The sequence below is a fragment of the Macrosteles quadrilineatus genome, unplaced genomic scaffold, assembly GCF_028750875.1.
Source record: "Macrosteles quadrilineatus isolate MER2022 unplaced genomic scaffold, UCM_ALF_1.0 Scaffold_6__1_contigs__length_79288215, whole genome shotgun sequence".
Taxonomy (NCBI): Eukaryota; Metazoa; Arthropoda; class Insecta; order Hemiptera; family Cicadellidae; genus Macrosteles; species Macrosteles quadrilineatus.
In genome coordinates, this window is record NW_026542599.1 from 56,260,433 (window position 1) to 56,285,422 (window position 24,990).

The 24,990-nt window shown below is 33.6% G+C and overlaps 1 protein-coding gene across 1 annotated transcript; it reads right to left on the reverse strand.

Annotated features, from left to right (window-relative positions):
* Window positions 1–1,127: 1,127 nt before the first annotated feature.
* On the reverse strand, window positions 1,128–24,772 carry LOC128996659 (myogenesis-regulating glycosidase-like). Its single transcript, XM_054422089.1, has 6 exons — window positions 24,670–24,772; window positions 23,264–23,368; window positions 21,531–22,567; window positions 20,441–20,809; window positions 3,535–3,691; window positions 1,128–2,601 (listed from the first exon to the last, which is right to left on the reverse strand). The coding sequence occupies exons 1-6, from the start codon at window positions 24,710–24,712 to the stop codon at window positions 2,408–2,410; spliced, it is 1,905 nt and encodes a 634-aa protein (XP_054278064.1). The 5' UTR covers window positions 24,713–24,772; the 3' UTR covers window positions 1,128–2,407.
* Window positions 24,773–24,990: the final 218 nt, after the last annotated feature.

Sequence of the window (24,990 nt, forward strand, 5' to 3'; positions counted from 1 at the left end):
TCCATTATAAAAACTATGCTGCATTTTCCCTAAAGAGTCGCCATACAAATAAAAGTCCATTTGGCGAAACTTTACGAATTTGTTACGAAAATTCTTCCTCTGAAAAAAGTAATTTGACAAATAACCTATTCATATACTTTTTATTTTTAAATTTATTTCTCGAAACAAACGAGATTAGGCCTAGTTGCCAAACACGCTTTTTGCAAAACTGAAAGTGTTTTAGCAAAGAAACAGTTCTATGTAAATATTTGTGAGGGAAACATGACATATTTGTTGAATTTGGGAGTCTTTCATTTAGTTGGTTTGATTGGAAGAAAGGATTCAGGAAGGTAATTCTGAGCAATTACTTGGTCAACCCCAATTTTTTTCATATTTTACTATGGTCATCAGGAGGTTCTCAGAAAGAAAGAAACATATAATTCAAGCCCCGCAAGGCCATCGTACAGGTTGCCGAGCGATAAGAAGGTTCAAAGTCCAAGCGATAACAGTGGCTTGCGGGAGACGCGCGGAAGGCCAGTTGCGACAGTACCGTTATGGCTATGGCTAGTGGTTCATCCGACAATCCTTTTCTATGTGACGCCATTTGTTTCAGGCTATCGGTGAAGTTTACAACGGGGAATCGGCGCAACAGAATGTTGATCCAGTTGCCGCTGACTCGGATGAGGACGTTGAACCCAGCGATTACTGAAGTAATTAATAACCTAACTTAACCTAACTTAAGCTAACCTAACCTAACCTAACCTAACTTATTATGTTTTTTTATAGTCTGAAATACATCTCTAAGGCCAATTGTAACAGTACCGTTACGTTAGGTTAGGTTAGGTTAATTAATAACCTAACTTAACCTAACCTAACCTAACCTAACTTAACCTTGCGGGGCTTGAAATATATGTTTCTTGCTTTCTGAGAACCTTCTGATGACCGTAGTAAAATATGAAAAAGATTGGGGTTGACCAAGTAATTGCTCAGAATTACCCAGCCTGTGTAGAGTGGGCTTTCAAGGACTATAAAGCGCACAGTGATTACAAAGAGAAAAAGGTTCTGTGAAATGGTATAATCTTTAAAACTCTTTTGTATTACTTTTAGCGAGATTGTCGAGTAAATTATTTATTTTTAAGAGTAATGCATATTTTAGGAGGACTTTAGCGTCTTTCAAACATTACAAACAAAGGTGGAAATAAAATTTGTGTGTAGAAATAATATCAATCATCCATTATACAGTATCTTTAATTTAGACATTACTTAAAACTAGTATAAGTTAATCGTACAAACATTACAAACAAATAGTACGAATAACGAATATTCACAGCTTCCAAATTTGAGGGTTTAAAATTACTATATACAATAATTTAAATACATTGTAAAATATGTTAAAAATTAAGGTATGTTCAAAAACACACACAGTTCAACTTTGTGACCTAGCTTATCTAAAACCTACTATAACATTGAAGTATTTTAGTGGAAAATGTTGTCCTATATACTAAAAAACTTTTGCAAAACCTATGACAGCTAGCCTGACCATACTACTGGACCGAATTACAGGCGGTTGGTACCAAATGAAAGATATTTCGTGTAGATGTGCAGAATCCCTTTATAAATTAAAATAGGCTAAAAAATAAGCACAAAAAATGAATTTTAAATTTAAAAAAGTACATGAGCCTTATGGGTTGCTATGTTGGTGACGACGTAACAACAAAATATAAAAAATCAAAACAGATTAAACAAATTCCAATCACATGTTTTATTTACAGTGTGGGTTGAAAATGGAGTAGTCTGCACAATACCCTACTTTTGGTCGAGTTTTCGTCCACGGGGTGAGCTCTCGTTACATACCTAATAAGGTTTATTGATTTTACATATTATTTTATTACTATAGAGTTTGAAGTTCCACATTAAATGGCGAAAAAATGAACACATTGCAATAAATGGTATAGAACAACCATACTTGGTGTGTATGGTATTACAAATAAATTGCATTCTTTTAAATTATAGTCGAATTGAGCGAATTCGAGTCCTACATAACTCGTTTAGTAAATTATAAAACCAATTCAACCACATTATTTCGAAATCTAAGAAATAGTAAAGCTACAGCGATAAATTTCATCATTGCATTGCTTTAACTTTTAACAGTTTTAGTAAATTAATATGTCCTTTAAATTCAATGTTACCATGTTCCTGCATTAAGTGAGACTATTTCAGAATTGTAAAACTATACTAAAAGAGTGATTGATGTCCACAAAGGTCCGTACTGTAAAACAGTTGTTCAAGAGTTGACAGTCAAACGTACAAATCACATCGCGAAATTCCCTAAAATTAATGGATGGAACTGCATTCACAGCTGTAGACAGCAGACAAAGTTTCTTCAAGTCTTGTTCGAATTGGTTTACAGGCGACCCTAAACATTCCTTTAACAACTTCCCACCCTGGAGAAGTAAGGAAGGATATCCAGAGGTGCCTGGTAGTTTCTCAACCATTGTTGTCCGTGGTAGACTCGATGGGAGTTCTCATCCTTCCATCTACCACATGGTAAGTAGATGTCGCGGGACGTCGCTCCTTTCTGTACCACAGGGGCCACGAGCAGGTCTTCGCCTAACATGTATTCTAGAAGAAAATAACCTAATTAGACAAGGTACTCTAGAAATTTCACTTACGAACTGAAAACATTCTTATTTGATTTTTAATTATTTGTTTTGAGTTAGGTCTTTTGTTCATAGGGCACTGAAGTCATTTTCAGTTATTAAAAATCAGCAAGAACTCCTCTGAAGTTCTAAATTCATGTGAAAATTCCTCAGAAAAGAAGTCGTGTACATTTCACATCCTTACACCAGGTATATGGACTCCAAACTAAGACTTGCGCCTATGTTCCCCTCAAAAAGGTGTTTATTATCAAAACAACCCAGTGGTATGATATCAAATTCAAGCACTACAGCAGTAAAAAAAGTTGCTTTTGGAGTAGAAGGCTCACCCCAGAGAGAAAACTGTATAACCAGAATAGCCCTTCTTCTTTATTTCGTAGATTGACGAAGATACAGCTTAAAATGGCTCCAAACAATTGAGTCACGTAATTTTCACATGCCTAAGATTATCAGTGGTTTGATCAAGAACCTCCAGGAATGAGGCTCTGCTTCAGCCACTACACCAATATTAAACTACAACATTGTCAAAAAAAAAAACAAAAAAAACGCATTAAATGTTTTTAGTAAACAACCTCCAGGACAACTTTTAACACTCGGGAGGCTAATGGGAGGACTATGGCGAGGCTAACCTACCCCATAATCATAATCTAACTGATGTCTAGCCAAGCTTTCTTCTTGGTTATAGTGCTTTCTTTGATTGTGAAAGTTGCCGGTTTGATTCCAATTGGGACCGATCCGAATCCAAGAATGTCATCGGGCTGTCAATTGATGCTATCAAATAGAAAGTTGACGTCAAAAGCAAGACCAGGGTTTGGACTATTCCCTTACAAAAACTGAATAATGCCACGGGCGTCTTTACAATAATAATATTATATAAATAGTAGTGTAAAATACTTACGATCCCAGACAGAGTGAGCCTCAGGGTCAGTTGGAGCGACCCACCATATAGGAGTGTTGACGGGGGTTCCGAACCTCACGGACCTCCTCATTGTACGGATGATCTTGCCAGAGTATGCGACATGCAATGAAGTGAACTTCTTAGATATCCTTACTGTCTGTTGGGAAAATATAGATTTGATTATGAGTACATAGAAGTTATGGCTGATTTTCAGTTATCGGTGTCTTATATTTAGAGTAAGATTAAATTACAGATAAGAGTTTTACGTTGCCAACCAACCTGTAAAGTTTTAAACAAGATAAGTGAAGTGTAGAATGAGTGGAATGACAGATTTGTTACTAACTAAGAGCGGTTTGTTGGTTGACCAGAATCATTCATTAAAATTCCAATGATCAAGGATAGCTGGGTCGAGTTACTCATCATAACAAATTTTGATTATTCCCGGGATAGGATCATAACTACTTACCGGCAACTATTTGATCAGGTGGGCAATGTATACATTTAGCTACCCAGCTATTAGTATTCACTCCATAAAAAAGTTAACTACAGTATTTTTCTGTAATGTACGAACATACAGTGATTGTTGGTATTATGAATACATATATATTTATACTGGTCATATTTCACTCTCAGTAGGTATGCGCAAAGGATGAGTGTAGAATGGAGTGAGATGGAGTGTAACTTGCTTATTTGGACAAGTTGTTTCTCCAACCAGGATATTCTTATCAAGGAATTGTCAAGATCAGCTGAGCCCCGGTTCATACCATCATCAAACAGTAGTGGTGAACCCAGAAAGATAAGTCACTTTAGGCGTTTTTTCCCATAAGAATAACATGGGGATCATTTTTTGGCCACCAAAACCAAAAATCCTGATCTTTGCCTACATATCCCTATAAAATTGTCAAACCTTATTTCTTACTTATTCCTCATAAATATATTCGATATTAAGCTAAAAAAGCTATTTCTTATATTTATTGACCCTTACAAGTGTAAATGTAGAGTAGTGGCGAACCCAGAAAGAGCCATCACTTTAGGCACGTTTTCCCCATAAGAATAACATGGTGAGCTTTTTTTGACCACTTTTTTTAAAATCCAGCTCTCGGCCTATACAAGCCTATATAAATGTTCAATACCATTGTATAACTTCATTACTATTTCAAATCCACATGCATTCACATGTATATTCTCAAAATCATCAACTTGACAGTGTGAGGTTTGTACGCGAACTCATGCGTGCTCCCAGCTCATGGCGCGCTCCCTTGGACATCCTTAGTGGAAATCCATGAATTCTGGCTACTTGGGAACCCAAGCCATTTGACATATAATAAATCACCTTTTCTCCTAATAACCTTTTCTATCAAATACATGTCTTTATATTTGGTCTTTAACAATTCCTCTGTATAGAAGCCTCCCCTGATTATATTACCATTTTCATCTTTCAAGATATAAGTCACAGGCTTTGTATTCTTTACTTCTGCTATTGTAAATAGCTCCCCTGTCCAATTCGGGGCATATCCTTTACTAAAAACATGTTTATACTTGGAAATTCTCACACTATCACCTACCTTATATCTTGGCTTTTTAACTTGCACTACTTTAGAAGTCAACCTCTCATGCACATATTTACTGTTCTTAATATTCACTTGGTTAGGCTTCATTCCTATAGATCTATGCACCTTATTATTATATTTTTGAATTAACTTTGGAAGTAAATCCAACCATTTATAACTCCCCTGAGCACTAAATTCCCTATATAACCAATTCTTTAAAGTTCTCTGAAACCTCTCCACAATTGCAGCCTTAGTTGTAAAAAATGAGTGATAGTGATTAATATTTAGTTTACTAAAATATTGATTAAAAAATTCTTTTCCATTGTCAGATTCAATGTTTTTAACCCCCTTTGGTAGAATGGTTTTAATGGCTTCTGTAACCACCAACCCTGTCTTATTCTTTATTGGAGCAGCATAAGCTTTTTAAGAAAATGTATCTATTAAAGTTAAAATATATTCATTGCCAGATTTTTTACCATTTTGCTATATCTCAAATAGTTTTCGAGATATAAGTATTTTAAAACAATATTATGGACTTAAAAATGTCAAAATGTGCAAAAATGTCAAAAAGTCTGGACTTTTAAAATTTTCGTGATAACTGTTATTTGTACCCATATAAAATAATGTTAAAATTGTTTTTGAATTTTAGATTTTTTATGTTGTAATATTGTTTGTAATCAAAAGTTGACACCCACTATGTGTGCCAGAATTTCAACCGTTTTGCCATATCTCAAGCCGTTTTCGAGATATAAGCATTTTTAAACAATATTATGAGCTTAAAAAATTTTAGGTGAGTAAACATGTCAAAAACTATGAATAAGAAAGTTCTATCTTTTGATGATGACGAGAGGCTTATTCTGGAAGATGACATTAATACTCTTGCTCTTAGTAATTATAAATTGATCAAACTTAAATCTATAATTGCAATTATTATTTAGCCTTTCAGTAGTGGCAATATGATGGTATGACCCCACTTTAGGCGTTTTCCCATAAGAATAACATGGTGATCATTTTTTGGCCACCAATTCCAAAAATCCTGATCTTTGCCCACATATCTCTATATAATTGTCAAACCTTATTTCTTACTTATTCCCCATAAATATATTCGATATCAAGCTAAAAAAGCTATTTCTTACATTTATTGACCCTTACAAGTACGTTGTCTATTTATGAAAAAGCCATATTTAGTTTTATCCAAATTTTAGAGGAAGAGATCGCTAAATTGGTTAAATGAAACGTCATTACCAACATGATTGTGATACACATGTTTTAAAACTTAAATCGTCTTGTTTGGATAATATTAGGAAATTTACATTATCACATAAATGTTTGTGTACTTTGCTGCAAGATTTACACAAGTAAAAACAGTCAATATTTTTATGTCGACCTTTTGACAAAAATGGTGTAATATTTGGACTATTCATATCATCAAATACAACAACTAACTATGATTGTGATGTGAATTTTTTGTGTACTTGTGTACTTCATCACACACATTTCATACTATTTTCACAAATTACACATGAATTGTGAATGTCACTGTGACTGTGATGTAAATTCGTGTGTACTTTATCACACACAATTCACACAACTTTTATAATTTTCACACAAATTTACACAATTTCTGAAACTATAAATGAAATTTCACATGCATTGTGAATTTCACTGTGACTGTGATGTGAATTCATGTGTACTTTATCACACATATTTCACACAATTTGACACAACTTTACACGATTTGACACAACTTATGTAAAATTTGTGTCAAATCGTGTAAAGTTGTGTCAAATTGTGTGAAATATGTGTGATAAAGTACACACGAATTCACATCACAGTCACAGTGAAATTCACAATGCATGTGAAATTTCATTTATAGTTTCAGAAATTGTGTAAATTTGTGTGAAAATTATAAAAGTTGTGTGAATTGTGTGTGATAAAGTACACACGAATTTACATCACAGTCACAGTGACATTCACAATTCATGTGTAATTTGTGAAAATAGTATGAAATGTGTGTGATGAAGTACACAAGTACACAAAAAATTCACATCACAATCATAGTTAGTTGTTGTATTTGATGATATGAATAGTCCAAATATTACACCATTTTTGTCAAAAGGTCGACATAAAAATATTGACTGTTTTTACTTGTGTAAATCTTGCAGCAAAGTACACAAACATTTATGTGATAATGTAAATTTCCTAATATTATCCAAACAAGACGATTTAAGTTTTAAAACATGTGTATCACAATCATGTTGGTAATGACGTTTCATTTAACCAATTTAGCGATCTCTTCCTCTAAAATTTGGATAAAACTAAATATGGCTTTTTCATAAATAGACAACGTGCTTAAAGTAGGGTCTCTTTGCTAGTTCGCCACTACTTTACATTTACACTTGTAAGGGTCAATAAATGTAAGAAATAGCTTTTTTAGCTTGATATCGAATATATTTATGGGGAATAAGTAAGAAATAAGGTTTGACAATTATATAGAGATATGTGGGCAAAGATCAGGATTTTTGGAATTGGTGGCCAAAAAATGATCACCATGTTATTCTTATGGGAAAACGCCTAAAGTGGGGTCATACCATCATATTGCCACTACTGAAAGGCTAAATAATAATTGCAATTATAGATTTAAGTTTGATCAATTTATAATTACTAAGAGCAAGAGTATTAATGTCATCTTCCAGAATAAGCCTCTCGTCATCATCAAAAGATAGAACTTTCTTATTCATAGTTTTTGACATGTTTACTCACCTAAAATTTTTTAAGCTCATAATATTGTTTAAAAATGCTTATATCTCGAAAACGGCTTGAGATATGGCAAAACGGTTGAAATTCTGGCACACATAGTGGGTGTCAACTTTTGATTACAAACAATATTACAACATAAAAAATCTAAAATTCAAAAACAATTTTAACATTATTTTATATGGGTACAAATAACAGTTATCACGAAAATTTTAAAAGTCCAGACTTTTTGACATTTTTGCACATTTTGACATTTTTAAGTCCATAATATTGTTTTAAAATACTTATATCTCGAAAACTATTTGAGATATAGCAAAATGGTAAAAAATCTGGCAATGAATATATTTTAACTTTAATAGATACATTTTCTTAAAAAGCTTATGCTGCTCCAATAAAGAATAAGACAGGGTTGGTGGTTACAGAAGCCATTAAAACCATTCTACCAAAGGGGGTTAAAAACATTGAATCTGACAATGGAAAAGAATTTTTTAATCAATATTTTAGTAAACTAAATATTAATCACTATCACTCATTTTTTACAACTAAGGCTGCAATTGCGGAGAGGTTTCAGAGAACTTTAAAGAATTGGTTATATAGGGAATTTAGTGCTCAGGGGAGTTATAAATGGTTGGATTTACTTCCAAAGTTAATTCAAAAATATAATAATAAGGTGCATAGATCTATAGGAATGAAGCCTAACCAAGTGAATATTAAGAACAGTAAATATGTGCATGAGAGGTTGACTTCTAAAGTAGTGCAAGTTAAAAAGCCAAGATATAAGGTAGGTGATAGTGTGAGAATTTCCAAGTATAAACATGTTTTTAGTAAAGGATATGCCCCGAATTGGACAGGGGAGCTATTTACAATAGCAGAAGTAAAGAATACAAAGCCTGTGACTTATATCTTGAAAGATGAAAATGGTAATATAATCAGGGGAGGCTTCTATACAGAGGAATTGTTAAAGACCAAATATAAAGACATGTATTTGATAGAAAAGGTTATTAGGAGAAAAGGTGATTTATTATATGTCAAATGGCTTGGGTTCCCAAGTAGCCAGAATTCATGGATTTCCACTAAGGATGTCCAAGGGAGCGCGCCATGAGCTGGGAGCACGCATGAGTTCGCGTACAAACCTCACACTGTCAAGTTGATGATTTTGAGAATATACATGTGAATGCATGTGGATTTGAAATAGTAATGAAGTTATACAATGGTATAGAACATTTATATAGGCTTGTATAGGCCGAGAGCTGGATTTTAAAAAAAGTGGTCAAAAAAAGCTCACCATGTTATTCTTATGGGGAAAACGTGCCTAAAGTGATGGCTCTTTCTGGGTTCGCCACTACTCTACATTTACACTTGTAAGGGTCAATAAATATAAGAAATAGCTTTTTTAGCTTAATATCGAATATATTTATGAGGAATAAGTAAGAAATAAGGTTTGACAATTTTATAGGGATATGTAGGCAAAGATCAGGATTTTTGGTTTTGGTGGCCAAAAAATGATCCCCATGTTATTCTTATGGGAAAAAACGCCTAAAGTGACTTATCTTTCTGGGTTCACCACTACTATTCGATATTAAGCTAAAAAAGCTATTTCTTATATTTATTGACCCTTACAAGTGTAAATGTAGAGTAGTGGCGAACCCAGAAAGAGCCATCACTTTAGGCACGTTTTCCCCATAAGAATAACATGGTGAGCTTTTTTTGACCACTTTTTTTAAAATCCAGCTCTCGGCCTATACAAGCCTATATAAATGTTCAATACCATTGTATAACTTCATTACTATTTCAAATCCACATGCATTCACATGTATATTCTCAAAATCATCAACTTGACAGTGTGAGGTTTGTACGCGAACTCATGCGTGCTCCCAGCTCATGGCGCGCTCCCTTGGACATCCTTAGTGGAAATCCATGAATTCTGGCTACTTGGGAACCCAAGCCATTTGACATATAATAAATCACCTTTTCTCCTAATAACCTTTTCTATCAAATACATGTCTTTATATTTGGTCTTTAACAATTCCTCTGTATAGAAGCCTCCCCTGATTATATTACCATTTTCATCTTTCAAGATATAAGTCACAGGCTTTGTATTCTTTACTTCTGCTATTGTAAATAGCTCCCCTGTCCAATTCGGGGCATATCCTTTACTAAAAACATGTTTATACTTGGAAATTCTCACACTATCACCTACCTTATATCTTGGCTTTTTAACTTGCACTACTTTAGAAGTCAACCTCTCATGCACATATTTACTGTTCTTAATATTCACTTGGTTAGGCTTCATTCCTATAGATCTATGCACCTTATTATTATATTTTTGAATTAACTTTGGAAGTAAATCCAACCATTTATAACTCCCCTGAGCACTAAATTTCCTATATAACCAATTCTTTAAAGTTCTCTGAAACCTCTCCACAATTGCAGCCTTAGTTGTAAAAAATGAGTGATAGTGATTAATATTTAGTTTACTAAAATATTGATTAAAAAATTCTTTTCCATTGTCAGATTCAATGTTTTTAACCCCCTTTGGTAGAATGGTTTTAATGGCTTCTGTAACCACCAACCCTGTCTTATTCTTTATTGGAGCAGCATAAGCTTTTTAAGAAAATGTATCTATTAAAGTTAAAATATATTCATTGCCAGATTTTTTACCATTTTGCTATATCTCAAATAGTTTTCGAGATATAAGTATTTTAAAACAATATTATGGACTTAAAAATGTCAAAATGTGCAAAAATGTCAAAAAGTCTGGACTTTTAAAATTTTCGTGATAACTGTTATTTGTACCCATATAAAATAATGTTAAAATTGTTTTTGAATTTTAGATTTTTTATGTTGTAATATTGTTTGTAATCAAAAGTTGACACCCACTATGTGTGCCAGAATTTCAACCGTTTTGCCATATCTCAAGCCGTTTTCGAGATATAAGCATTTTTAAACAATATTATGAGCTTAAAAAATTTTAGGTGAGTAAACATGTCAAAAACTATGAATAAGAAAGTTCTATCTTTTGATGATGACGAGAGGCTTATTCTGGAAGATGACATTAATACTCTTGCTCTTAGTAATTATAAATTGATCAAACTTAAATCTATAATTGCAATTATTATTTAGCCTTTCAGTAGTGGCAATATGATGGTATGACCCCACTTTAGGCGTTTACCCATAAGAATAACATGGTGATCATTTTTTGGCCACCAATTCCAAAAATCCTGATCTTTGCCCACATATCTCTATATAATTGTCAAACCTTATGTCTTACTTATTCCCCATAAATATATTCGATATCAAGCTAAAAAAGCTATTTCTTACATTTATTGACCCTTACAAGTGTAAATGTAAAGTAGTGGCGAACTAGCAAAGAGACCCTACTTTAAGCACGTTGTCTATTTATGAAAAAGCCATATTTAGTTTTATCCAAATTTTAGAGGAAGAGATCGCTAAATTGGTTAAATGAAACGTCATTACCAACATGATTGTGATACACATGTTTTAAAACTTAAATCGTCTTGTTTGGATAATATTAGGAAATTTACATTATCACATAAATGTTTGTGTACTTTGCTGCAAGATTTACACAAGTAAAAACAGTCAATATTTTTATGTCGACCTTTTGACAAAAATGGTGTAATATTTGGACTATTCATATCATCAAATACAACAACTAACTATGATTGTGATGTGAATTTTTTGTGTACTTGTGTACTTCATCACACACATTTCATACTATTTTCACAAATTACACATGAATTGTGAATGTCACTGTGACTGTGATGTAAATTCGTGTGTACTTTATCACACACAATTCACACAACTTTTATAATTTTCACACAAATTTACACAATTTCTGAAACTATAAATGAAATTTCACATGCATTGTGAATTTCACTGTGACTGTGATGTGAATTCGTGTGTACTTTATCACACATATTTCACACAATTTGACACAACTTTACACGATTTGACACAACTTATGTAAAATTTATGGGGAATAAGTAAGAAATAAGGTTTGACAATTATATAGAGATATGTGGGCAAAGATCAGGATTTTTGGAATTGGTGGCCAAAAAATGATCACCATGTTATTCTTATGGGAAAACGCCTAAAGTGGGGTCATACCATCATATTGCCACTACTGAAAGGCTAAATAATAATTGCAATTATAGATTTAAGTTTGATCAATTTATAATTACTAAGAGCAAGAGTATTAATGTCATCTTCCAGAATAAGCCTCTCGTCATCATCAAAAGATAGAACTTTCTTATTCATAGTTTTTGACATGTTTACTCACCTAAAATTTTTTAAGCTCATAATATTGTTTAAAAATGCTTATATCTCGAAAACGGCTTGAGATATGGCAAAACGGTTGAAATTCTGGCACACATAGTGGGTGTCAACTTTTGATTACAAACAATATTACAACATAAAAAATCTAAAATTCAAAAACAATTTTAACATTATTTTATATGGGTACAAATAACAGTTATCACGAAAATTTTAAAAGTCCAGACTTTTTGACATTTTTGCACATTTTGACATTTTTAAGTCCATAATATTGTTTTAAAATACTTATATCTCGAAAACTATTTGAGATATAGCAAAATGGTAAAAAATCTGGCAATGAATATATTTTAACTTTAATAGATACATTTTCTTAAAAAGCTTATGCTGCTCCAATAAAGAATAAGACAGGGTTGGTGGTTACAGAAGCCATTAAAACCATTCTACCAAAGGGGGTTAAAAACATTGAATCTGACAATGGAAAAGAATTTTTTAATCAATATTTTAGTAAACTAAATATTAATCACTATCACTCATTTTTTACAACTAAGGCTGCAATTGTGGAGAGGTTTCAGAGAACTTTAAAGAATTGGTTATATAGGGAATTTAGTGCTCAGGGGAGTTATAAATGGTTGGATTTACTTCCAAAGTTAATTCAAAAATATAATAATAAGGTGCATAGATCTATAGGAATGAAGCCTAACCAAGTGAATATTAAGAACAGTAAATATGTGCATGAGAGGTTGACTTCTAAAGTAGTGCAAGTTAAAAAGCCAAGATATAAGGTAGGTGATAGTGTGAGAATTTCCAAGTATAAACATGTTTTTAGTAAAGGATATGCCCCGAATTGGACAGGGGAGCTATTTACAATAGCAGAAGTAAAGAATACAAAGCCTGTGACTTATATCTTGAAAGATGAAAATGGTAATATAATCAGGGGAGGCTTCTATACAGAGGAATTGTTAAAGACCAAATATAAAGACATGTATTTGATAGAAAAGGTTATTAGGAGAAAAGGTGATTTATTATATGTCAAATGGCTTGGGTTCCCAAGTAGCCAGAATTCATGGATTTCCACTAAGGATGTCCAAGGGAGCGCGCCATGAGCTGGGAGCACGCATGAGTTCGCGTACAAACCTCACACTGTCAAGTTGATGATTTTGAGAATATACATGTGAATGCATGTGGATTTGAAATAGTAATGAAGTTATACAATGGTATAGAACATTTATATAGGCTTGTATAGGCCGAGAGCTGGATTTTAAAAAAAGTGGTCAAAAAAAGCTCACCATGTTATTCTTATGGGGAAAACGTGCCTAAAGTGATGGCTCTTTCTGGGTTCGCCACTACTCTACATTTACACTTGTAAGGGTCAATAAATATAAGAAATAGCTTTTTTAGCTTAATATCGAATATATTTATGAGGAATAAGTAAGAAATAAGGTTTGACAATTTTATAGGGATATGTAGGCAAAGATCAGGATTTTTGGTTTTGGTGGCCAAAAAATGATCCCCATGTTATTCTTATGGGAAAAAACGCCTAAAGTGACTTATCTTTCTGGGTTCACCACTACTATTCGATATTAAGCTAAAAAAGCTATTTCTTATATTTATTGACCCTTACAAGTGTAAATGTAGAGTAGTGGCGAACCCAGAAAGAGCCATCACTTTAGGCACGTTTTCCCCATAAGAATAACATGGTGAGCTTTTTTTGACCACTTTTTTTAAAATCCAGCTCTCGGCCTATACAAGCCTATATAAATGTTCAATACCATTGTATAACTTCATTACTATTTCAAATCCACATGCATTCACATGTATATTCTCAAAATCATCAACTTGACAGTGTGAGGTTTGTACGCGAACTCATGCGTGCTCCCAGCTCATGGCGCGCTCCCTTGGACATCCTTAGTGGAAATCCATGAATTCTGGCTACTTGGGAACCCAAGCCATTTGACATATAATAAATCACCTTTTCTCCTAATAACCTTTTCTATCAAATACATGTCTTTATATTTGGTCTTTAACAATTCCTCTGTATAGAAGCCTCCCCTGATTATATTACCATTTTCATCTTTCAAGATATAAGTCACAGGCTTTGTATTCTTTACTTCTGCTATTGTAAATAGCTCCCCTGTCCAATTCGGGGCATATCCTTTACTAAAAACATGTTTATACTTGGAAATTCTCACACTATCACCTACCTTATATCTTGGCTTTTTAACTTGCACTACTTTAGAAGTCAACCTCTCATGCACATATTTACTGTTCTTAATATTCACTTGGTTAGGCTTCATTCCTATAGATCTATGCACCTTATTATTATATTTTTGAATTAACTTTGGAAGTAAATCCAACCATTTATAACTCCCCTGAGCACTAAATTCCCTATATAACCAATTCTTTAAAGTTCTCTGAAACCTCTCCACAATTGCAGCCTTAGTTGTAAAAAATGAGTGATAGTGATTAATATTTAGTTTACTAAAATATTGATTAAAAAATTCTTTTCCATTGTCAGATTCAATGTTTTTAACCCCCTTTGGTAGAATGGTTTTAATGGCTTCTGTAACCACCAACCCTGTCTTATTCTTTATTGGAGCAGCATAAGCTTTTTAAGAAAATGTATCTATTAAAGTTAAAATATATTCATTGCCAGATTTTTTACCATTTTGCTATATCTCAAATAGTTTTCGAGATATAAGTATTTTAAAACAATATTATGGACTTAAAAATGTCAAAATGTGCAAAAATGTCAAAAAGTCTGGACTTTTAAAATTTTCGTGATAACTGTTATTTGTACCCATATAAAATAATGTTAAAATTGTTTTTGAATTTTAGATTTTTTATGTTGTAATATTGTTTGTAATCAAAAGTTGACACCCACTATGTGTGCCAGAATTTCAACCGTTTTGCCATATCTCAAGCCGTTTTCGAGATATAAGCATTTTTAAACAATATTATGAGCTTAAAAAATTTTAGGTGAGTAAACATGTCAAAAACTATGAATAAGAAAGTTCTATCTTTTGATGATGACGAGAGGCTTATTCTGGAAGATGACATTAATACTCTTGCTCTTAGTAATTATAAATTGATCAAACTTAAATCTATAATTGCAATTATTATTTAGCCTTTCAGTAGTGGCAATATGATGGTATGACCCCACTTTAGGCGTTTACCCATAAGAATAACATGGTGATCATTTTTTGGCCACCAATTCCAAAAATCCTGATCTTTGCCCACATATCTCTATATAATTGTCAAACCTTATGTCTTACTTATTCCCCATAAATATATTCGATATCAAGCTAAAAAAGCTATTTCTTACATTTATTGACCCTTACAAGTGTAAATGTAAAGTAGTGGCGAACTAGCAAAGAGACCCTACTTTAAGCACGTTGTCTATTTATGAAAAAGCCATATTTAGTTTTATCCAAATTTTAGAGGAAGAGATCGCTAAATTGGTTAAATGAAACGTCATTACCAACATGATTGTGATACACATGTTTTAAAACTTAAATCGTCTTGTTTGGATAATATTAGGAAATTTACATTATCACATAAATGTTTGTGTACTTTGCTGCAAGATTTACACAAGTAAAAACAGTCAATATTTTTATGTCGACCTTTTGACAAAAATGGTGTAATATTTGGACTATTCATATCATCAAATACAACAACTAACTATGATTGTGATGTGAATTTTTTGTGTACTTGTGTACTTCATCACACACATTTCATACTATTTTCACAAATTACACATGAATTGTGAATGTCACTGTGACTGTGATGTAAATTCGTGTGTACTTTATCACACACAATTCACACAACTTTTATAATTTTCACACAAATTTACACAATTTCTGAAACTATAAATGAAATTTCACATGCATTGTGAATTTCACTGTGACTGTGATGTGAATTCGTGTGTACTTTATCACACATATTTCACACAATTTGACACAACTTTACACGATTTGACACAACTTATGTAAAATTTATGGGGAATAAGTAAGAAATAAGGTTTGACAATTATATAGAGATATGTGGGCAAAGATCAGGATTTTTGGAATTGGTGGCCAAAAAATGATCACCATGTTATTCTTATGGGAAAACGCCTAAAGTGGGGTCATACCATCATATTGCCACTACTGAAAGGCTAAATAATAATTGCAATTATAGATTTAAGTTTGATCAATTTATAATTACTAAGAGCAAGAGTATTAATGTCATCTTCCAGAATAAGCCTCTCGTCATCATCAAAAGATAGAACTTTCTTATTCATAGTTTTTGACATGTTTACTCACCTAAAATTTTTTAAGCTCATAATATTGTTTAAAAATGCTTATATCTCGAAAACGGCTTGAGATATGGCAAAACGGTTGAAATTCTGGCACACATAGTGGGTGTCAACTTTTGATTACAAACAATATTACAACATAAAAAATCTAAAATTCAAAAACAATTTTAACATTATTTTATATGGGTACAAATAACAGTTATCACGAAAATTTTAAAAGTCCAGACTTTTTGACATTTTTGCACATTTTGACATTTTTAAGTCCATAATATTGTTTTAAAATACTTATATCTCGAAAACTATTTGAGATATAGCAAAATGGTAAAAAATCTGGCAATGAATATATTTTAACTTTAATAGATACATTTTCTTAAAAAGCTTATGCTGCTCCAATAAAGAATAAGACAGGGTTGGTGGTTACAGAAGCCATTAAAACCATTCTACCAAAGGGGGTTAAAAACATTGAATCTGACAATGGAAAAGAATTTTTTAATCAATATTTTAGTAAACTAAATATTAATCACTATCACTCATTTTTTACAACTAAGGCTGCAATTGTGGAGAGGTTTCAGAGAACTTTAAAGAATTGGTTATATAGGGAATTTAGTGCTCAGGGGAGTTATAAATGGTTGGATTTACTTCCAAAGTTAATTCAAAAATATAATAATAAGGTGCATAGATCTATAGGAATGAAGCCTAACCAAGTGAATATTAAGAACAGTAAATATGTGCATGAGAGGTTGACTTCTAAAGTAGTGCAAGTTAAAAAGCCAAGATATAAGGTAGGTGATAGTGTGAGAATTTCCAAGTATAAACATGTTTTTAGTAAAGGATATGCCCCGAATTGGACAGGGGAGCTATTTACAATAGCAGAAGTAAAGAATACAAAGCCTGTGACTTATATCTTGAAAGATGAAAATGGTAATATAATCAGGGGAGGCTTCTATACAGAGGAATTGTTAAAGACCAAATATAAAGACATGTATTTGATAGAAAAGGTTATTAGGAGAAAAGGTGATTTATTATATGTCAAATGGCTTGGGTTCCCAAGTAGCCAGAATTCATGGATTTCCACTAAGGATGTCCAAGGGAGCGCGCCATGAGCTGGGAGCACGCATGAGTTCGCGTACAAACCTCACACTGTCAAGTTGATGATTTTGAGAATATACATGTGAATGCATGTGGATTTGAAATAGTAATGAAGTTATACAATGGTATTGAACATTTATATAGGCTTGTATAGGCCGAGAGCTGGATTTTAAAAAAAGTGGTCAAAAAAAGCTCACCATGTTATTCTTATGGGGAAAACGTGCCTAAAGTGATGGCTCTTTCTGGGTTCGCCACTACTCTACATTTACACTTGTAAGGGTCAATAAATATAAGAAATAGCTTTTTTAGCTTAATATCGAATATATTTATGAGGAATAAGTAAGAAATAAGGTTTGACAATTTTATAGGGATATGTAGGCAAAGATCAGGATTTTTGGTTTTGGTGGCCAAAAAATGATCCCCATGTTATTCTTATGGGAAAAAACGCCTAAAGTGACTTATCTTTCTGGGTTCACCACTACTTCGAATATATTTATGAGGAATAAGTAAGAAATAAGGTTTGACAATTTTATAGGGATATGTAGGCAAAGATCAGGATTTTTGGTTTTGGTGGCCAAAAAATGATCCCCATGTTATTCTTATGGGAAAAAACGCCTAAAGTGACTTATCTTTCTGGGTTCACCACTACTTCAAACTACTGACTTTTGTCAGGATCAAATAGGGAACCTTCTTTTTACCAGGCGAGATGTATAGCCTCTCAGCTATCCGCCTTTAATCCAATAATCTAAAACAAGTGCGTGTACGGACAAACTTTTATTTTCGTCCGACGATTTTAAATTTTTTTGTTCAGAATGGGGTATTTGGCCACTAGTCCATTGGGGTCCATTGTAACAAATCCATTAGGGTTAGTTACAAGGCTGGTAAAAAAAGGGTCCATAAAATACCTTACGTCAATACCTTTTTGTAGCTACAGTTAATAAAACAGCTGTTACAGTTAATTTTTACTGTCATAATTTAAATTGACGTTTAAACAAAAATAACTGCATTGGTTAATTTGACAAAGCATTGAATAGTTGTATTTAGGTAATTTATTAGGTAATTATTAGTGTTGAAGGTTTTCAAGGTTAATTTTTGAGGTTAAAAATTATACGCGGAAGACTTCCAAAGCGGAACTATTTACAGAATTTGCAAGGGAGAGACTCTGCAATCGATCATCGAGAAACAAGTTTACAACCGGACCAGATCCAATCAGCTTATACACCTCACCAAATGTCTCAGAACCTTGGACAAGTCACGCATCGAAGACCGAAAGTAGTGAAATAATTTTAGATCTTATGGCCGAGCAATCTGATGAAAAACAGGCTGATCATTTTGGGCAGGAGAGTCGAATAATCACTGCTCGACATCAGCGCAGTTTGGTTGAACGTCAGCCCAATGAAGTCTAATATTCCTTAAACCTATAAAGTTGCCATGTCGGTGGATTAGAGTTATTTTATTGAATATGCGTTATGCACCAACATCGCAAGCAGACAATATTCGAAAATATGAAATACCGTGCAACCCTTGCTATACTTAATGCTGAAACTGTAAAGATAAACAACGGAACTATCCAAATCCAGTATGGGCAATGAGAAGGTTTGCAAAAGTGTCAATTCAATAATTAACTTATTTAATAAATGTTTTATTGAATCCGAGCAAAGGCGGTTCCCCCGGTACTTTATATCTAAGTTATTAGTACCGTTAAACTTGTTACAATTTCTTCAAGACCAAAATTTCTCTCTTTAGCTACATTCCAAAGAAAAAAAATATTGTTTACAAAGTAACTGCAATTTTATATTGAAATAAATATTTTTTTAACTATTTGCATGGATATTTGTGTTTAATAGATGTTTTCAATCCATAAAATAAGATATTTTGTGGAACAAATAGCAGCTTCCTTTTGATTTAGCTGCAGTAAAAGGAGTGCAAATTCATTAGCTTTTAGCGTTCCACCTATAAGGAAAGCTACCGATGCTTGCTCTACAATTCAGGGCGTTAGAGATGGATGGGGGGGACATCGCTCTATAAAATGTTCGACATTGACTGCCCCGAGAGTGCACTTTAATTGAATATCACTACTGCGTCAATAGAGTAAAAGGGAAAATTTTACACTGTACTGCTAAAATTGTTAATCTGAAATCAAAATTTAATTAAATATTTCTTTAAAATGCCTACCATTGTTGTAGCTGGTAGGTAGATTTTTTTTTAAAGCAAAGTTACAAAGGAAAAGAAGAAATCAATCCTTTAATGTATTAGACACCTTTCATATTACAACTCTTAAAACCCCAGGATTTAAATCATACAAAGGTATAATATAGTGATTATACTTCCATAATAGGCATTATAAAAAGAGCAAAGATGACGAATGTAAAAATGACTTAAAGCAAAGCATTGTTATATTAAATTGATTATTTCCTCGTTGTTGTTGATTCTGTTCTTGAATATGTGGCTCAAGGATAAAGATAACAGCAATAGGTAATAACAACATTAATATAATTATACTAATAATTATACTTTAATATAATGGTTGTGTTGCTAGCCTAGTGGTTAGCGTCTCGGACTTCGGTGCGGGAGGGACGGGTTCAATCCCCGTCACATCCACTAAACATTTATTCTCTTGTGACTCTCTCGTGAAATGCCTCTGGCGTAGATAAAAAAATCTAGTAAAACAGTAGGTAGCATTGTTGTTGGTTTTTCTCTACATTAGTGTAAATAAATCCCTGAAAGGCTTCTTAGCTAGAAAACTTACGCATTGCTTTACCCACTTGGTACTGTATAAGCTCAATAAAATAAGTCAATGTTAGCTCGGGAAGGCTATGCGTACAATATTCCATAAGTACTATATGGGCATACATTGGGATACATTTGGCTACTGTTTTACAAGTAAAGAGAAGAAAAAAATCTTAAAAGCAATAGTACTAACCTCTTCGTCAAAGTCAAACGGAGCAATAGAGAACTGTATTGCCGGCATGAAGGTGTTGGCTTGCAACCATCTGATGAGCAATTCCTTGGTGACGACATCCTGACCATAACCGTTGCCTCCCACCATGTCCGGAAGCACTAGAGTGTATCCGTTAAGATTCAACTGAAACAACGTGGTCAGCAGAGTGGGTAGACCATTCTCAAACGTCCACTTGGAGTCCTTGTCCAGCATCCGGACAAAGATGGGGAGATCCTGGGTACCATGACCAACTCGCACTTCTGTGAGATCACCGAACTGGGCGACGGTTCTGGTATAGGCTGAGGAGTACGAATTGGGCTGGTCTTCTGGGTCTGAGTTCAGAACGGGGATCTGCAAGGTTGATAAATTGGATTGTATGAAAATTAACACGAGTATTGCTTATCTCATCAGTTATCAGCCATCACACAATGTGTTCGGAGGTAAGAACAGTTGGTAAAGCGTTTGTTAAGAATATGTTTTCATGGTCTTTTGGATACAGATTCAAAAGACAAAGGGTGTCTAGGAAGTTGAGAAATATTTATAATATAATAAGATAATATACGGAAGAGATTGATGACACGTGTTGGTCATAAATGTAGATCTGCAGTATTGGGTCTGTTCTGTGTACAACAAAGACAATATAGACTAGTACATGCTTGAATATTGCTGTGAAATACTTGTTAGTCTGTTTTTAAGTAGGCCTAGAAGGTCGAGGAGTATGAGTAATAGTGATTGATTGACTAATACTGGTAGTCAGTATCTGCAGTAAGACAAATTAATTATAAGACATTTTTTAACAACATCTACCACCAGACTACTATTGGTCATAAAATCTGTTCATACCAAAGATGCATATCTTACAAACGGTTTCTGGGGATTAAACTGTTCACAACAGCACACCTTGTAAAATGCTTATGATATTTTAAATATATTAGCCTTAGTCTATACATGCGATCTTTACTATGTATTTAAACGTCAATAAAGATTACTTAAGTTAAACAGCATTTAGCTGGAAGTTGGACAGCCCAGTTTTACGAAGGATAAACTAAAACAAAATTTTACACAAACTAACCTGAGGAAGCCAACTAGACTCTCCAGCGTCCAGCTTGAGTCCGTCAATATGGTTGTTCGCCATCATATCCCGGTGATAGTTGAGGAACCACCTAGCTGCGTCAGGATTGGTAAAGTCCACCGCTCCAGCTTCGCCGTCCCACCAAGTACTCACCACATTCCCACTTTGATCTTTGACCAAGTAGCCATCATCCTGCAACGTGCTGAAAAGTGGACAATTCTTGTTGACGAATGGATGATTCCACAAGGTGATTCTGAACCCCAACTTGTGAAGGTATTTTCCAAGTGACGGCATGTTTGGGAACCTACTCGTGTTGAATTGTGACGATCCATAGCAGGTTTCCCAATTATCATCTATCTCCAGCTGACTGTTGTTGAACCCGTTGTCTACAATATCCTGAGCGAACTGCTTCACGGCTGTTTCATTGACCAACAACTTGTATCTAGCCCAGGTACTCCATACTGGATGCTTAATCATCCTAGGGTCTGGTATACCCGTAGGCGAGCCCAAATCATGTTTTACCGCGTTCATGTGTGCTTCCCTTGCATCGTCGTATGCACAAACTTTGTACCCCAGGTAGGTTCCTCCTCTTGGGAGATACGGCGGGTATTGTTTAGCGATGAGGCAAAGTCCGTTGGTATATTCGTTGTTGGCATCTATAAACAAAGGAGATTTCTTGTCTACGTAGATGTAAAAGCCCGATGACGTCACCCAGTAAGGTTCAGCTACGCCTTGGTTTGCCTCCATCTTGGTGATGTAAGAGAAGTCTTTGAAGGTCATGTTGTTGAAGGGCCAGTATTGTACATTATTCTCTGGGCCGCCATACCAGTTGTCCGAGCCGTAGTCGTAGCAGTCGCCTAATGTGAGGTTGCCTGAAGTTGTCCAGTTGAAGTTATAGCACTGACCGTCTTTTACGGCCTTCAATTTGATTTTCCCAAATTGAATGCAGTCTGCGTCGTCGGTACATAGAGTTGGGTTAACCTTGTATTCTGGGTTCGAAGAAACACCTAGCTGCCCTTTCAATATTGCACCGTTACCTGTTAAAAGTATAAGTATGTCAGTATTTTTTTATTATTGCCATTATTAAAATACTTTTGTCAATTTCACCAATTTTTCTCGTTTGAAAAATATAAAAGTGGGAAACTGTACAACTTAATTTCCCATGATTTATTGATCTCATTATAATTGATCTCCAAGATTTTCTACAATCTATGTAGTATATAATTATTTCAAGTTTAAATGTCCGGGATTTATTTTCATGAAATAGCCAAATGATATTAAAACACAACTCGATCTAGGCGATGATGTACAGTATTATAATTGGGGTATTTTGTAGGTGTTATTATGGAAACACTTGAAAATAAATCAAAGTGAACTTTCTTCAATGTTTTGTCATAAAATATCTAGAGGTTTACCAATGGTCTAATAGTCTAGAAAGCCAAGTGGTTTTAGTAATCGCCTTTAAATCTGAAGGTCGCTGGTTCGATTACAAGCGATATGGTTATCATTCACAGATGCCATTTGTCATTGGGCTGTCAATGGTGCTATCAAACAGAAGGTCTGTACCGTTCCCTTACACAAAACTTAATAAATGCAAATTGCGAAAATAACAGCAAAAATAAAAGTTTTGCGTTTAGAAGAGCCATTGACTCGGTGTATAGTCAATGGTAAAACTAGAACCATTCTTAGTAATTCTATTATATGAAACCATTTATAATGTCACTGTTCCTTACCTTTGTTCATCAGAGAAAATGTAACCTTCCCATTCGTAACCTTGATTTCAATGTCACCAGCAATGATTAGTGGATCCTTTGTTGTAGGTAATGTATACGAAGAAGCTGCAAATAATGTATTTTTAAAGTAAAATATGTCCTAAGATACAGGTACATTTTTATCTAATACAGGCTACTTATTTATGTTTTCATGATACAAGTTAAAGTGTAAAGTGGTCTATGCGCATCCGAGTTGTGGAATCATCACACATAATAGCCATTAGCGTTTAGGCGGGGATTAGCTCAGCTACACGAAATAGTATATTTCGTACCTAGGACCGCTAATGAGGTTTTGTCGGCTCGAGACAAACTTTTTTTAAGTTCAAGATGAAGTCGAGACTAATTCGTATATACCACGATTACTAGAAAAAATACCGGTATGGATCATAAACATAAACAAATGACGTTTTTGGTCCGAAAATAAACATTTTTTAACATTGCTTAAATGGAACTGCCAAAACATAATATGTTCAATGCTATTAGTACAGGATTCAGGCCAACAACGTCATTTGTTTATGCTTATGATCCATACCGGTATTTTGCTAGTAATCGTGGTATATACCAAAGGCAAAAATGAGGTTCGGATTCCACTATAAACTGTAGGTCCCTATTGCCATTAGCCGTATGGACTATTAATTACAGCTGTGCCTAAGGAATATGACGGCCTTAGTCACTAACAAGACTACAAGATCGCGACACCCATCTTACACTTATCTCCATTCATACTTGGCTTAAAATACCTAATTTGTATGGTCGCCATTTCATTGAAAAGTATTAAAAGTATTAAACAGTATTAATAAATTGGATATTCATTTTTGTTGTTTGTTTGTGTTATTTGTTGTGACATTGGATGGGATGAATAGCTGCATGTATCATTCAATCAATAAGGTACGGGATTTTCATTACACACTTACTTTGTATTTGGCTTTTAAAAGATTTAACTTTATCCATATTAAAAGAACTACAGGTCACAACAGCAAAAGTAATCCAATTTTTTATTTGTTTTGCAATCGTTCTATCTTAAAAGGACATTACTATTTTTACATCATTTATACATCATAATATAGGTTTATAATATTGTGACACTCTAGTATTGTACTAGCCTACTACATAGTTCAGGGTATAGACAATTTAAGTAACAGTTTTATGATATTCGAAGTTTGAAAATGGTTAAAACAACAAAGTAAAATGGATGGCAGGCTAAACGAAGAATAATACGAGATTTCGATTTCTTTAGGCAAAACAAAAGGAGTTACAGTACAAAATCGAATGGCTCTGGAAAATGACGGATAAAAAAATAGAGATCATTGTTATAAGAAATTTTAATGTCTTAAAAGTTATCTATGTAAAATATCAAATAAACTTACCTGCTAGTATTAAAACCAAGATGGTGATAGTTGTTAAATCCATGATGAAACTGATTATGTGTTGTACCCTTCTCAACACTTTATACGTCAATGACAAGCCTGTATCAATAATTGACAGCCTCTACAGACAAATAAACCACTTCATCAAAGAAACACCTCACATACGAGGTAAACAGAAAATGATTGATGCATTTCACAATGAACTGTTAGGTCATTGATAAGAAATAATCCCTTTCTAATGATTCACTCCTAAGAGAAAAAGTAGTGAAATTCAGTTCTTTTAAAAATGGTAACGGACAAGAAAGTTAGCTAATAAAAACG